Below are 15,928 nucleotides of genomic sequence, written 5' to 3'. Positions count from 1 at the left end.
GTGTCATCAATCGCCTTAAAACACCACTGTCGCAGTGGCCATGCAAACAATAGAATGCGATGTAGCCGTCCGCTTACTGGAGGGCTAGCCTTACCAGTAAACAAAGATCGGACACTCGCTTCCTCCCACTCCCCTTAAAAGAAGCATACATACACACAAATCCACCTAGAGGTATGTATAATAGGTGGCCGTATATGCAGCGATACTCGGTATAGTCGGTCCTGGTACTAGCGACACTCTCGTACAAGATAACGGTCGCGCTCCGTATGAGGCGAACTCTTTTGAATGTACGCCGTACCGAGCCAGCAGCTGACAGTCTTGTCTTGTCTCGTCTCCCCCCCTCCCCCGAAAAACGTGAGATTTGCTACTACTAAGAAAAATGGCTGCAGGGCAGACCACGCTAGCTCGCGGTGATAAGTAGCAAGCAAATCCAGACTGTTGCTTTTTCCCGTTCACCGCCTAACCCAAAGACCCACGCACCACGCGAAGTCGCAAAGGGGATCCCGATTTCACTCGCCGAGAGCAAAGCGCGAGGCTTCGACTACTTGGTGATAGTACGGTGGTAATACTTGTTGTACCGTGGTATTGAGCAGAGTCATTAGACTGGGCGCTACCCTGACTGGCTGACTCACCCGGGTTGCTTTGCTTGCATTGGTCAGCCGGTCTGCTTTTTATCTGCGTGTGCATGGCTATTACATATGGACACGGCATTACATGTACAGTCAGTCCTGTAGGTGAGAGTGAGTAGGTAGTCTTCAGAGGGGGGAGGATACCGGACGATGAGCGGTGGCAGAGGACAAGTAGGTAAAGTGCGTGAGTGAGTGCTTAGTGAGTGGCCATGGCCATTGGCAACTTGCTTGGCAGTGGCCAGAGGAACAGAGGGGTTGGTCGAGCGGTCGGTTGGTTTGGATGGAACAGAAAATGAAGGAATGAATGGTCGGCTGGCACCTGGCTGGCTGGCTGGCTGGCCACACCCACGACGGGACGGGTCAAAATGCAGATCATAACGCCATCATGAACATGGTTGGTTGTGCTCCCACGTGGCAGCAAACCCCGCCAAGCTGAACAGTCCGGCCGTTTTCTGCGCCCGTCTCTTACTGCTTCCAGTAAGTAGTGGTGCAGGTCGCTAGCTGGGCGCGTGGGCATCTCAACGTTAGCAGATTAATAACAAAACAACATGATACATACAGTGTGAGAGAGCGAGAGAGGCAGGCTATCGCATGCTCGCTCAGCTCCTTCGGTTCGGGGCTTATCTCGCTCCCTGTACGTACGTAGGTACGTAATCTTTTCTTTTGGTCGTATGCCAATTGATAACTCGACTCCCGGGCCATGACAATCCCGTCGGCGAATATGATCGGCGTCTTGTAGCGGTTTTAAGCGAGCAGGCATGATGATCTGCCGAGGCAGCAACGTCAGTCAAAGGCACAGTCGGCGCCTTCGGTTTCAACCTGCGATAGTAAAGGGAAGCCTGTTGCCGAAGACGACCAGCGGGCCAAATCCCACCTACAATGCTTACATTACAGCACACGTCTCATGCACCGTCGTTATTGCAGATCCAAGCGGTGTTGGCCTCTAACGTTGGTAGCACAGATAGGGGTTAGGTTAGTGATCTTCCTCGGCTGCAATGGTATAGCAAACGCACGATCCATTCATCCGAGGGCGCCGGATCTGCTTTTCGGCCGGCATGCGATCCGTTTAGGGGGGACGAAACGGCAGCACTACCAGACCGGTTGCCCCTATTGATTACCCCTAGTACGGAGTAGGTGATGTATTAATATATCGAATCGCTCGAGACCGACCATCCCCGGGACGCGCTTGCAGCATCTTGGTACCCACATTGCACAACTGCTGGCCAACCTGCTGGCCTGCAGCACCTGATATGCGAGCGAGACAACGTTGTACGCCGGAGGCTTCGCTCTGTAGCACTACCTGCCACAACGGCCTTTCTCTCTGTGCGCTCTAACGACCTACGATCTGCGACCTGCGACCTGCGTACGACGTGCTCTTGCCCGGACGCTGTCTCCTATGGGGACTTGTCTGGGCACTGTTCAGAGAAATGAGATAACGCGATGTTCCGCAGACTCCTGGTCTGACTCGTGTGACTTCGGTACCTGGCTGCCGCTCGCCTGGCTAAGTTTAGATTGATCTTTGTCGAGGAGGTGTAGAAGCCCGGGAGATCGCCAAGGAGCGATTGCCAATCGTAGTCGGTCGTTGCACGGCATGGGCTCGTTGCGCGAGACCCGACATGTTTGATGCCACAGGCGCTTCGTGGTTGATGGGATCTGGCTCAAGTCACCGAGGGATCTGTTTGCCCATAGTTGCGGATATAGGAGATCATCCGTGACAGGACAAGCACTTGCCCACCCCCTTGGCCTGCCATGGCTGTCACCTCACCACGTGCTTCCAAGGCCCATGCAATGTATCAGTTGGGCAGCTTCATGATAGTGCGCGGTGTGTGTGTGTGTGTGTGTGTGCCTCAAATCTGCACTACACAACCACGTGTTTGTCGGCAGCCGGTTGTCAAAGAAAGCAAAAAGCAAATAAAGCAAACGGCGGCAGAGTACTACGTAAGACAGAAACCGGACGGGCGAGGCCACAGCCCACATTGGCTTTACCATCCGATCTGGCGATCTAGTCGAGTCAAACCAGCCACCGGGGACTGTTGGAGTGGATGAAGTCGAGAGTCTGTTTGACGTCTGGAGTAGCACCACTGACTGCTGTTGAGCACGTAACGTTGTCAACTGAGGTTTCTACGCCGTTTCTCACCCCCCTTACTAGATCAGATGCCTAGCTGTGTAGGGCGATTTCTTCTCTCACTCGCATCACAGTCGGACTTCTGCCTGAGCCCAAACAAACTCTACTACTTGATGCAGAGTATAAAATAGGTTATATTGCCTTGTGCCCGCAGGTACAGTGCGCTCTAAGCGCCGCCAGGAAACAACCTGTTGATGTCATCGACCATCCGGGTGAAACATTCCTGTCGCTCTGTTTCGTGTATAAGGTTTACATTACAGCCATCCGAGCCAGGCGAGTACTCGCGCATGTTTGACGCTTATATACCAGCTCAGAGGTAACGATGAGGGTTTGGACGACTTGTGTCCGCTACTGCCCTCCTTGTCGAAGCGAAACGATCAATGCCCACAAGTTAGTCGGTCCGGCAGTGAACGAGAGCTCTAGGCAAAGACAGTAATACTGTTGCCGGTGCAGCCGCATCTATTTGGGGCTTCAGCTTGGCTTCCCAACAGCTGTTGTGCTTATAACAATGCGCCAGCGGCAGGGAGCCAGGAGAGGCTAGTAACTGTATTTTGTCAACAAGCCTGTGAAGCTCGAGGTCCTCGCCCCGATATTCCTCATCGTCTCTTTATGACATTGGCCCCATTACTCGCATATCATACATGGCTGTCATAGCCCTACTCAATATAGGGAAAGACACAGAGCATGGCAGCTGCCTACTTGCCGAGTAGCCATCCAGGTGGCGAAATATCTACCTGAGCAGACATTCCCTTGAGTCGAGTGCCATCCAACTTCTCATAGCATGGTATTCTCTGTGATGAGTAGGATGAGATAGCACAACTTATGACACTCACGAACCACCTCGATGCTTTCTGGGGCTGGCAGGCTGTAAGTGTATGTGATATAAAAGGAGTCGATATCCGTCAGACACCCTAGCGGTGGGATCCCATCAGCTTCGTATTGGCATTCCTGGTTCATGCAAGTTATCTCTAGTGGTGTTTCCCATCTGGCAGCAGAAGCCTATTTAGCATTGGCAGCCTGGCAGGGAGTACGGAGAGGGGGAGGGGGCAGTGCAGTTCGGAAGCTCAGACTGTCCAAGCGAGTCTTTTCCTTCTTCCGATCTTTGTCAGGACGAACACCACACGCCCAGATTCAGCCAATGCATGCGGCCAATACTCTCGCTGTTTCCTTGCGTATCGGCCGAACAGCCAAGTCCGGACGCGAGAAATCCCGCGTCCGGCACACGCTTCCCCGGAGAAGCAGAATCCAAGCCCAAGTGCTGACTAGCTAGCGGAATGCGGCTATGGTAAGGCTATGTAGACGGCCTCGCGTTCATATGCTTGTTTGTGGCTAAGCCTTGGTGGACTGGGCGGCTGCCTCCAACTACGCGTTGGCAGAGCGCATGGAACAGAGAAGGTCCAAGATAATTATTACCGGTGATGGATTGGGAACCGACCGGAAACCGCCCATGCCGCGATGTCTGTCTGCCCTAAGTATTATGCAAATCATGCCCAATGCAACCATCCGCCGCCCAGAGTCCTTAGGAGGACACCTAGGAGCTTGAGTCTTTGTTTCTTGGTCATAGCTGATACGCCGTATAATGAGAATGTCCTTTGACAGGATTGTTGTTTAGACGAGTGAATTTGTCTTGCTCGCACCCGATCTTATCAGCCGAAATGACTTGGGACTTACCCCTTAAACACATATCAAGACAAATCGCCATATAAACTAGGAATAGACAGACAGCCCCCTGCACGGTAACGTTATGTTGCCTAGCTGTCGTATATGGGCTGCGCCGTCATTTTGCTGGAGGCCTAGAGCTCAGGACTCTTCGGAAGTGCTAACGGCTCTTGACTAAGGTGGCCCTTCGCTGGAGATCCGTATCAAAGTAAAACCGGTGGCGCATCCATCCATACATTCCTTGTAAAATGAACAACGGGTTGCGAGAGCGGGAGTATAACACGTCGCACTTATAGAGTAGACCGAGCGACATATTGACAGACCTCCAGAAGAGTGATGAGAGTGACGAGGCCTGATCACCTTTGACTATAGGTATTTGCCCCCTTCCGTATCTCTCGGCTTTGACTTTCTACAGCCTCGATGACTGCAGCTTCACAGCTCCCGCCCTATCGCAGCGATGGCATCCGATACCAGTCGGTGGGCCGTGAACCGCGAAGGAGGCCTGACTCGGCTGGTCGTTTGGTTGAAGCAGCTAGGTAGAGCTACATTGTTCATGAGACGAAGTCGTTGAAGGTCCAGCCCCGTGTGCTAGCCTGCTGCCCTGCGATGCCATACCCCTCGCAGCCCCTGTCATCGTCTTAGGACAGGGCGGAGTTTCGAAACGACGTAGTTGGAAGTTCACCGTGTTCAGCCAATATGCTATGAGTTACGCGCCGACTGGTCCCGCGACTCGTATCGTATACTGACATTTTGTACCACGACGGTCAAACAGCACTACCCATATCTCAAGGGGGTTCACAGTTTCTCCTACGGGTCATCTTCCCAGATGGTTTAATACACACACACACACACACACACACATATCAGCTCCTAGACATCATTGAAGCCTTCCACTTTTTAATGATACGAAAGAGGGAAGAAAAGACCTTAGGAAGGAAGGGAAAGGGACACGCCGCAGTGCATTGATACGACTTGGAAACTTGATCGTGATATGTGAAGGGTCTATTTACAGGCTACGATGGCTGCGGGAAGCGGCGGATGATGAGATGAATCCTTGGCAGTCAATGTTCGGCACAATCCAAGGAGTGCAGTAACGAAGGAGAGAAGAAAAACCTGATAGAAATGTGAGTGTGAGTAGGGCGTCCCCTCTGGCAATGATCCATGGTCAAAGTCTTGAGGGTTGCAAGGGCCGAGCTTGATGATTCAGTGCCCTATCCTTGAGCGGCCTGTTTTTCAGGTATAGTCCATCACATAGATTTCAGAGGTTCAATTCGGTATTCATTAAGAGGTGTTCCTCTCTTTCTATCATTTCGTGTACCGTGTCTGAGCCGGCTGATGAATAAGCCACGGACCCTCACGCCCAGAGCAGATAACTGTACATGGCGGGAAGACGTATAAATGCCGCCCTTGAATTTCAACTTTTGCTTGGTGCTTGCCCTCTACGCCTTTTTCTCCTGTTGATACACATATTGGTTCTTGCATTCTAGCTCCTGCCAGAAGCCACCGCTATTGCCGTCTTAACCGTCCAGACCATCCATATGCCACCCTCATCATCATATCGCAATGGGAGCCTGGTCCTTCTTCCAACCCTTGCTTCGCATACTGGTCTCGATGGCCCTCCAGATCGACTCGACCACCTCGCGATCGCGCCAGCGGCTCGCGTCAGTGCCTGTGGGGTTAATCGCCTTCCAAGGGTCGATGCCGACGTTGAGAACGCGGTGGCCCCAGGCCTGGATGTTCTCGGGGAGCTGGTCGCCGCGCCAGCCCACGTAGATGCCGGGGATGTGGCGGAACAGGTCGTGCGGGTTGGTCCAGCGGTACTGCTTGAACTGCCACGGCTGGCCCGTCGTGAAAACAGCCACCACACGGTTCCAGTACTCCTCTTTGAACTTCTCGGGGCCCTCGACCAGGATAAAACGCATCGGGCGGTTCGGGTCAATGTCCTTGCAGTAGCGATTGATGTGCAGCATGGACGCGCTCGATGTGGAGCCCGCGTTGGCGCTGTCGGCGGGCATGAACTGGCCGCCCTCGAGGAACGACTTGATGTTGGACATCCGCAGGAGGGAAGAGGCGGAGGGCGACAGGAGGATGATAGGGTCGGGGCGCTTGGTCTTCTGGTTGAGCGCGAGCGACGGGTTGGAGGAGATATTTGTTGTGGAGGATCGGCTCTTGGACATGAAAGGTGCTGCTAGCTTGCGAACATGGGAGAAGTCCTGTCATCACTTGTGGTCAGTATGTGAAATATACCGTAAACGCCTGAAGGAGGAAAAAGCGCCGCTCTGAGACTTACAGTAGGTTTGATTCCTCGCAGCGCCGCGTTCCGATCGCCCATTTTTCGCTCGCTATTGTATATCACGGCCAGCCGTGGATCTAATGTGCCCTTCCCTGCTCTTCCCACAGTGCCTCCGATGGCGGGAGCCTGCGCGCCCTTGGACGCCAACGCGGCCGCCGCATTGGAGGCGACGCCATCCTTGTCGCCAGCAAGCGGCTTGATGTATTCGCTTTCCTCGCTCGCACCTTCCAGCCAGGTAATCAGGTCTAACCGCTCGACGAAAGCCAAATTCTGCACCTTCTTCCCGCCCGCGAGCTCGTCGTTCAGCTGCGACACGGACGCCGTGTACTCGGGGATGGCGACCTCGCGCTTGAGCCAGGCCAGGTAGATGCTGCGCAGGTCGACGGGCGTGTCGTTGGATACGAAGCGTGTCGCCGTGTCTATAGGTAGCGATATCCGTGACGGCGTTGTGAAAGTGAGCTTTGTGGCCTTGGAGAGGTCGGCTTCGGAACCGTCGTCCAAGGTTGCGGTTATCGCGCTGCCAGACGCGAAAGACTGGCGCAGGAGCAGCAACGGGTCCATTTCTGTGGTCGCCATGGCGTCCAAGTCCCAGTCCAAGTAGCTTGACGCGCAGATGAGCTTCTACTTTGATTTTGATCGGAATTGAATGTGGTAATGGTTGAGTTCGAGGTTGTGATGACGCGCGGGTTTGGTTGTTGAACAAGTGAAGCTCCAGAAATGCAGCCTTGTTGCACAGCCACACATTTTTATAACTTCGGTAACGAGGCTGTTAGTTTTGGGGGGATCAACCACCACACCCTGAATTGCCCATAACACATAAGAATTCAGATAAACCAACTAAATTCAAGCGGCCATGGTAAATACGATATTATGATAGAGGAAGACTGATTGCGTGACTTAATGTCTCCAGCTCACTGCCATGACGGAAGCATCGACTCAGGGACTCACTCTCCTTCGCGGTCAAGTATAAAGCTCCGCCAAAATCTAGATGCGAAAGCGGTGATCAAATTATTTCATGGGTTTCGCCTGCTTTCTACGTGTATTGCCTCGCTGAAATCCGCTCGAAATACATGGCAGTCTTGCTTCCCCATTAGCCTCTGTTTAGAGTGTTGCCACTGCCCTTCGGATTAGCCTCGACATATTCATCCCACTCACGGGCCTTCATCGTCTCGGCATCCGCTTTCTCATAATTGTCTTCATCTGGGGTCGCCTGTCGACCACTAGCCTCCCCTCCACCCTCGATGATTCCGCCCCGCCGCCTCTCTTCTTCCAAGTACTGATCAATACTCATCGTAGGTAGATTGTGGCCAGATCGGAAAACCCCTTGCTGTAAGTCTTGTCGTCCGTTTGTGAGTGTGAAGGGCCGTAACGGCTTCCCGTCCTGGCTCAGGAGCGGTCCAGATGACTGCATATTCTGGAAGGGTGAATCCAAGCGGTCCGAGTAGCCATCAACTTCCGTTGGCGACCGGCGTCGCCTCTCGTCCTCCTCCACGGTTGTTGTGGTAGGGATGAGCGGCACAGGGGCCTGGGCGAGGACATCCATCTCGCGACTAATACCTTCCAAGGCCTGAAATGTCATGTGGGCACAGTAGCCTATGTTGGCAAGGTATAGCTCTCTAACTGCTTCCTCATCGCCGCCATTTTCAAGGTAGCGTGGAGAGTGCCGCATATACTCGAGCTTCTGCTTCAACTCCTTCTCGTGCTTGAAGTTCGCAATTTTAGCATTGCGCCGAGCTGCTGGATCGGTGGTGGAGATTGTGGAGAAGCGCTCCGGATCCTCTTGGTACAAGGCGAACAGCTTCAGATCTGATGGAGAGAGCAACGTATAGTTGTCGAGAAGGTGTAAAAACTGTTCATATGCCTCTCTTGTTGTCCTCAGAGCTGCCCTGCGCTCAAGAGGGGTAGCGACAGAGATCTTCTGCAACAGTTCGGCTATGCGGTAGCTGACCAACAGATAGGGCAGATCTGATGTGTTGATATCCTCCAGACTTTCGTTGTTGCTGAAAAGCGAGACTTGGCTGATAATTCGGAGGCATTCCTGGTAAGCGTTCAGAGCAAACTCCAGATCCTCGCGATATGTCGGAGAGCTTGCTTCAAAGGTGCCATCTAATGTCGCCTTTTTGGACTCGGCGCTCTGGAAGACCGATTTCAATGTCTTTGGCTCAGCCATGTTGGCGCGAGTAATGAGTCCAGCCGCACGGTTGTGTAAGTCAAAGAAGTACGGATGGCGGGCAAGGAACGAGGAGGTTCTTTCTGTCTTTCAGTTGGAAGTTAAACCAAGTTGCGAAAAGAGAAGGGGAGAAGGGGAAAATTGTTATGAAGATATGCAGGCCGAACAACTATAGCCCGCGGTGGCCAGATTGGTCTATTTGGGTGGCAAGATTGGGATATGTCGCATGTGCATGCCCATACGTAATAACTTGAGCCGATGTCTTTCAGACAACAAATCAAGCAATCAATGGAGGGGCAATATTGTATCATTGAGGTTAGCAGGAGATCTTCCACCATACGCCGCACCCAGCCCAGCACCCAAACGCCCCTCGTTTTTTCTGCCTCACCCAGTCGGGGTACGTACCTACTGCCCTACCAGCTTACCTACATGTAGGTACCTAGGTACTACATAACCTAGAGGACCCTGCATGACAAAAACGGGTATCCATGTTTCAACTGCAACCTGACTTGCTAACCTTATATTGATATGCGGCATACGTACATATCCGATAAATAAACTCCCCGATGTCTGAAGTATCTGGTTTTCCATGTCTTCACCGAGGTCGTTCTCATGTCCAAGGTATGGAACAGTTGCGGTGAATATTCTCAAGCTCTCTAGCTCGGTGCAGATAACCACCTACAGGTGCTCATGACCTGCTGAATATTCAATGTTGTATACCCTGTCTGTCCCAAAACATGATGTCGGTTATGTGAGTAGCAGGTGAGGCTATTCTGCAGAACGGGAAGCCGCAACTGGTGAACAATGAGTGGTTGCTTGTTTGTTCGTTTGCCTACGTACCTACCTCTCCTACATATCAATGCTCTGGGGGCTCTCCGCCTGTTTGCATGAAGTGACAATCATCTGCTCAATTCAATGCTGTTGCGTTTCTCCCACATGTTTAAATTCGAGATCAGTACTGGGCCTCTCCCACTTGAATCACCACATACTTGAGGCATCCCATGTGTGTGTCTCGAGGTAAATGGCAAGAGACGCAGCGCGTGCTTACTTTCCATTCAGTCTTCGCCTTTCTCGGCGGACATTGAACTGACCTTTCGCTTCTCACCAAACATACCCATTCTACCCCTCGTGCAGGTTTTTGAGACCCGTACCTCCTTCTCAGACTCAGATCAAAGCACATCGTATCCTTGTATACATGTATACACCAACAGTGCTGCACTGATGCCCCCCTAGACCTGGCCACGGTACCAAGATGGCTTCAGAAGAGCGAAGCCATACGTCTGACCCCGGCCCGTCGTCGGCGGTCGATGATGATGATGCTGCTTCACGTAGCAGCAAGCCCCATGCAGGGGATGAGAGCGACCCAGATGACTTGAGCGATGGCGAGCCCAGTAATGAGCAGCCCGAAGCGCTCAAAAGAAGAGCCATGCGACTTGCTGCTCAACAGAGCCTCGACGAGTACAGAAGAGAACAGCTGAAGACGGCTGGAGAGAACGACAGTCATGCCAAATCTGCGACACTTGCGCCTGGTACCCAGAAGGTTATTGATAGCCCGCGAGAATACCAAGTCGAACTTTTCGAGAGGGCAAAGGAGAGGAATATCATCGCTGTCCTCAGTACAGGATCGGGAAAGACGAACATTGCCGCACTTTTACTGCGGCACACCATTGAACAAGAAATCATTGATCGTGACAATGGCCAACCTCCGAAAATAGCCTTCTTCCTTGTTGACAAAGTCTCACTCGTGGCTCAGCAATCTACATTCTTGCGGACGAACCTGGACTATTCGGTTGGCGACGTGTCGGGCGAGCAGCTGGGAAGTTCAGGAACGAAACGAGACTACTGTCAAAATGTGCTTCTGTCTAAAGACGTGGTCGTTTGCACAGCGGCCATTCTCCTAGACTGTCTTCATCACTCCTTTCTCAAGATTGACCAGATCAATCTCTTGATCTTCGACGAGGCCCACCATGCTAAGAAGAACCATCCCTATTCAGTCATCATCAAGGACTTCTACGCAGATGCCGAGAAGCACAATAGCCAGCGACCGCGCATCTTTGGAATGACAGCTTCTCCAATCGACGTGAAAAGAGGCGACATTTTGACTGGCGCTCTTGAGTTGGAAGGCTTATTGCACAGTGAAATTGCAACTGTTGCAGATCCAGGCGCTTTCCGAGAACATCTACAAAAGACGAGCATTGAGAAAATCGCCGAGTACAGTCTTGCCCCAGCCCCGTTCGAGACACCACTTTGGTCGAGACTCAACAGTTTGATCGGACACAACAGCCACTTCAAGAGATTGTTTGATTTCACTAAGTGGGCTACCCGAGAACTTGGTCCATGGTGTGCTGACCGAGCCTGGCATCTATGTTTCACTCCGGAAGAACTGCTCAAGGCCAAAGCCAGGACCGAGGCATATGTCATGAAAAGAGCCGCAGTTTTACACAACGACGATAGACTGGTCCCCATGATTGATAGTGAGGTGAATGCTGTGCAGCTGGCCCATGAGATGCTGCTAGCACATTCCCAAAAGGAAGTGCAACCGTCTCATAACCTGGTATCTGATAAAATACTAAAGCTGTATTCTATATTGACCAAGCAGTTCACGCCTAAATCGGATAAGTGCATCATTTTTGTCGACAGGCGTCTTACCGCGGTTGTATTGAACGACTTGCTCACGCAGTCAGGAATGGGGTTACAACACGTTCGACCACAGATACTGGTAAGCTATATCTATTCCGTCCTTCGAATATCAGTACTAATACTTGGATCAGTTAGGGACTGGCTTAGTGGAAGCCGGCGAACAGCTCGGTATGACACGTAAGGAGCAGGAGGCTGCAATAAGACACTTCAGGTCTGCAGAGCTCAATTGCCTTGTGGCAACCAACATTGCTGAAGAGGGCTTGGATATCCCAAACTGCAATATGGTTATCCGGTTTGATCTGTATAACACCATGATACAGTACATCCAATCCAAGGGCAGGGCTCGTATGGAGAACTCGCGGTTTTACCACATGCTGGAGCGTGGAAACGAGGACCATCTCCAGAGGTATCACAATATCAAGACGAATGAGAAAGCACTTGGCGAGTTGTCCACCGTCCTACCGGAAGGCCGGCGAATCGTGGGCAGCAGTTACAATATGGACTATTACTTGAGGAAAGAGGTCAAGAAGTCTTACACAGACAAGGAGACAGGAGCGAAACTGACTTTCAAGAGCAGCCTGGGAGTCCTGGCGGATTTTGTCTCTTCCTTGGAGAACACGCCCGATAATTCCCTGTATGCGGATTACGTGGTGAAGAGTGTTGGCAAGGAGTTCCAGTGCGAGGTGATTCTGCCCGACCATGCTCCCATCAAGACTGCCATGGGCGACCGCGCTGCTTCCAAGCAGGTCGCAAAATGCTCTGCCGCATTCAATGCTTGCTATCGTCTGAGAAAGCAGGGGTTCCTCAATAACTGGCTGCAAAGTACTTTCAGCAAACAGTTACCAAAGATGAGGAATGCAAAACTTGCTTTTAGTTCCAAGAAGCGACATGAATATCCGATGAAGACGAAACCGGGTCTATGGTCACAAAGAGGGATCCCTACACAGTTGTACGTTACAGTGCTCCGGCTGACTGATCCGCGAGCACTGGGCCGATCTTCCAGACCAATGACCCTTCTCACACGATCATCATTACCTCCTGTCGCCGACTTCCAAATCTTCTTCGGGAACGGTAGAAGCTCAGGGGTGCAGTGTATCCTGCTTGGCGGAACCATGATAGTATCGCTGGATGACACTAATGCTCTAACCGCCTTCACCTTGCGTGTATTCGAGGACGTCTTCAGTAAGCAGTACAAGCATGAGGCCGAAAAACTGCCGTACTACCTGGCTCCTTTGACCAATAGCCATGATTACGACGTGGAGCACACTTCCGAACATATCCGCAAGCTGATTGACTGGGACTGCATTACAGCGCTTCAAGGCCACCAAGACGGAGACAATAGTACCTCGGCAACCAACGACTATAAAGATTGTTTTGTTACCGATCCTCACGATGGATCTCGGAAATTCTACACAACTGGCCGTGTTGACGGTTTGAAGCCAAGTGACACACAGCTTCCAAACGCCCCCAAAGGCCTGAGAAAAAGCAAGGGCCGGAGGCAGGCACCAAACGACATCTGGAACTACAGTGTTAGTTTGTGGTCTAGGTCGAGAGCCAATATGGAGCGTCGTGAGGACCTCGCCGTGGTCGAGGCCGAGTACATACCTCTAAGACGTAATCTTCTTGATGAGTTCGAGAAGCCATCGGACACGCAAAATCGCTGTTACATCTGCTTCCAGACCCTGAAAATATCACCAGTAAGTTAAAAAGTAGTGTATGTATGCGCAATTTGGACTAGCAGCTGACTGTACGAAAACAGCTACCTACCGATGTTGTCTCCATGGCCTACAACCTACCCGCTATCATTCACCGGATGGATGCCAACTTGATAGCACTGGAAGCATGCGAAGCGCTGGGCCTCAGAATCCGGCCCGACCTGGCTCTTGAGGCAATGACCAAAGACAGCGATAATACTGAAGAGCACGCAGAGGAAAAGATCAATTTCCAGAAAGGCATGGGCAGCAACTATGAGCGACTGGAGCTCTTGGGCGACTCATTCCTGAAGATGAGCACTACCATAGCCCTTTTTGCTCGAAAAGCGGACGCAAACGAGTTTCAGTATCATGTCGACCGCATGGTGATGATTTGCAACACGAATCTGTTTAATCATGCCCTCGAGTTGAAGCTCGAGGAATCTATACGATCAAAGTCCTTCAATAGGCGAGTCTGGTATCCTGACGGCCTTGAGTTGCTCAAGGGAAAGCAAAACGAGAGCATAATGGGTAGGAAGGGAGTCGGAAGAGGAATCCATGTCCTTGCTGACAAGACCATCGCCGATGTCTGCGAGGCCCTCATCGGTGCTGCCTATCTTACAACTTACGAACAAGGCGACTTTGACATGGCTGTAAAAGCCGTGACCAAGTTCACGGGTAACGAGCAGCACAACATGACGAAATTCGACGATTTCTTAGAAGGTTACGTTGCACCGGATTGGCAGAAGGCTAGCCCTACAGCTGTTCATGTTCATCTTGCAGATCAAATCGAACAGCGCCTTGGCTACCGCTTCCAATCACCTCGACTGCTCCGTTCCGCTTTCACGCACCCGTCATACAGTTTCATGTATGAGAACATCCCCCACTATCAGCGCCTCGAGTTTCTAGGAGACGCGCTGTACGACATGGTTTGCGTCGACTATCTATTCCATCGATTCACCAGCGCCGACCCGCAGTGGCTCACGGAGCACAAAATGGCCATGGTATCGAACCAGTTCTTGGGATGTCTTTGCGTGTCCCTAGGCCTGAACAAGCACTTGATCTCAATGACTGCCGCGATTCCCCAGCAAATAGTCGAGTATGTCGGAGCCATTACCGAGGCACGAGAGGCTGCCGAGGAGGAGGCCATGAACTCTGGGCTTCCGCGCGACGCATTCGCTCGCAATTACTGGGTGGACGTCAACCCGCCCCCCAAGTGCCTGCCCGATATCCTCGAGGCCTACATCGGCGCCCTGTTCGTGGACAGTGGTTTCGACTACGCCCAAGTCCGGCAGTTTTTTGAGACGGAGGTGCGCCCCTACTTCGAGGACATGCACATCTACGACACGTATGCCAATAAACAGCCCTCGACAGCGCTCGAGAACAAGGTCAAGCACGACTTCGGCTGCGACCAGCTGCTCGTGCTGCCGCTGCGGGCCGACAACGACGAGGACGGCGGCCTCGGCGAGGCCGGGTTCGAGTGGGGCGTCACCATCCATAGCCGCGTCGTCACCACGGCCTCGGCGGCTAGTCTGCGCTACGCCAAGGTGGCCGCGGCGAAGAAAGCCATGGCTTGTCTTCAGGAGCTTGACCTGGCGCAGTTCAGGAAGAAGTACTGTTGCAACTGCAAACGCAGCAAGTCCATTTCCGATACGGCGTCTTCTGTGTCTGCTTCTGCTTCTGCCGTCTCATGATTTATCGGTCATTCATGAGGACCAGGGGGAAAAGGATTGTTGTTTCTAAGAGTTATGTAAAGATAAGATACGTTGCCTATGCTTAAGATCCGTTATTCATATAGCGATATAATGAGCACGACCCAGCTACGCACGAACCAATGAATAATAAATACTTTAACAAGTCAACCTTGAGAGTGAGACGTGCATGTTAAGTGTGTTTCCCTTATACATCTACTTCGCAGTAGCTACGGTAGTCAACTGGTTGATAGCTCGTCACCTCTCAGTTACACAACTTGCCAGGTGTTTTCGAACGGATTGCTATCCATGTCTTATATGAGGCTGCGCACGTGTGTGACTTTGACAAGAACAGTTGGCATCACATCGTGGATAGGCACCGTCAGGAACCACCAAGAGTAGTAATTATATGTTTTAATTGTAAATTTATCATGCTGCCGCATACAAGGAAGCCAAGTCCTCTGGTATCTCCCCACTGAATATTTGTCCTGTACACTCCACCTCTTCTCATTCCATCCCAATTTCCGCGCCCTCCTCAAGCCATACAACAACAACAACAACAGGACAAATGGAAATAAAAAGACTGCCTCGAATCTCAGGGCCTCGCTAAACCTCCCATCATAGCTCGATGCCTCTGTAGGTGAGGTGGTGGGTATTAATACTGAGAGAATAGTCCTTCTTTGAACTCCGTGCTAGAAAATCTCCCATAACACACATCGTAATACTTGTAACAACAAAAGGTCAGAACGTAAAAGAAAAGGACAGACGCGGCCGTCCACCCCAGACAATGGGAGAATGATCGTGACACGTAAATGCTCGCTCTGACATCCTCGATAACCCCCCGCCCAAATGGCCGTGGTCACAGACAAATGTGAACCCAAATAAGCTCAAGGGTATTGTGATGGGCAATATGCAATATGCCCACCCATTCTTTCAACCGGATTGTGATAGTCGCCCTGGTAAATTCCATCTATGCCAAACGCCGAAATTTGGTTGGAATATGTCAATGCCGCAATAAAAAAGTAAGGAA

At 51.8% G+C, this 15,928-nt stretch overlaps 3 protein-coding genes across 3 annotated transcripts; 1 reads left to right on the top strand and 2 right to left on the bottom strand.

Moving 5' to 3' along the window:
* Positions 1-5,966: 5,966 nt before the first annotated feature.
* PG997_008270 (Cdc73 family RNA pol II accessory factor) lies at positions 5,967-7,282 on the bottom strand (the record flags this gene model as incomplete). The annotated part of the gene is made up of 2 exons (XM_066812585.1): positions 5,967-6,626; positions 6,704-7,282. 2 exons carry the CDS (start codon positions 7,280-7,282, stop codon positions 5,967-5,969), a joined length of 1,239 nt encoding a protein of 412 aa, XP_066667927.1.
* A 514-nt stretch (positions 7,283-7,796) lies between these two features.
* PG997_008269 (TAP42-like family protein) lies at positions 7,797-8,876 on the bottom strand (the record flags this gene model as incomplete). Its single annotated transcript, XM_066812584.1, has 1 exon — positions 7,797-8,876. One exon carries the CDS (start codon positions 8,874-8,876, stop codon positions 7,797-7,799), a length of 1,080 nt encoding a protein of 359 aa, XP_066667926.1.
* Positions 8,877-10,128: 1,252 nt separating this feature from the next.
* PG997_008268 (BcdcL1) lies at positions 10,129-14,901 on the top strand (the record flags this gene model as incomplete). The annotated part of the gene is made up of 3 exons (XM_066812583.1): positions 10,129-11,595; positions 11,648-13,213; positions 13,276-14,901. 3 exons carry the CDS (start codon positions 10,129-10,131, stop codon positions 14,899-14,901), a joined length of 4,659 nt encoding a protein of 1,552 aa, XP_066667925.1.
* Between the last annotated feature and the right edge of the window lie 1,027 nt (positions 14,902-15,928).

Source organism: Apiospora hydei (genome assembly GCF_038363865.1).
Source record: "Apiospora hydei strain CBS 114990 chromosome Unknown utg000006l_segment0_segment0, whole genome shotgun sequence".
NCBI classification, from domain to species: Eukaryota; Fungi; Ascomycota; class Sordariomycetes; order Amphisphaeriales; family Apiosporaceae; genus Apiospora; species Apiospora hydei.
Note: the sequence above shows the minus strand (reverse complement) of the source record. Positions and strands in the feature narration are given on the sequence as shown.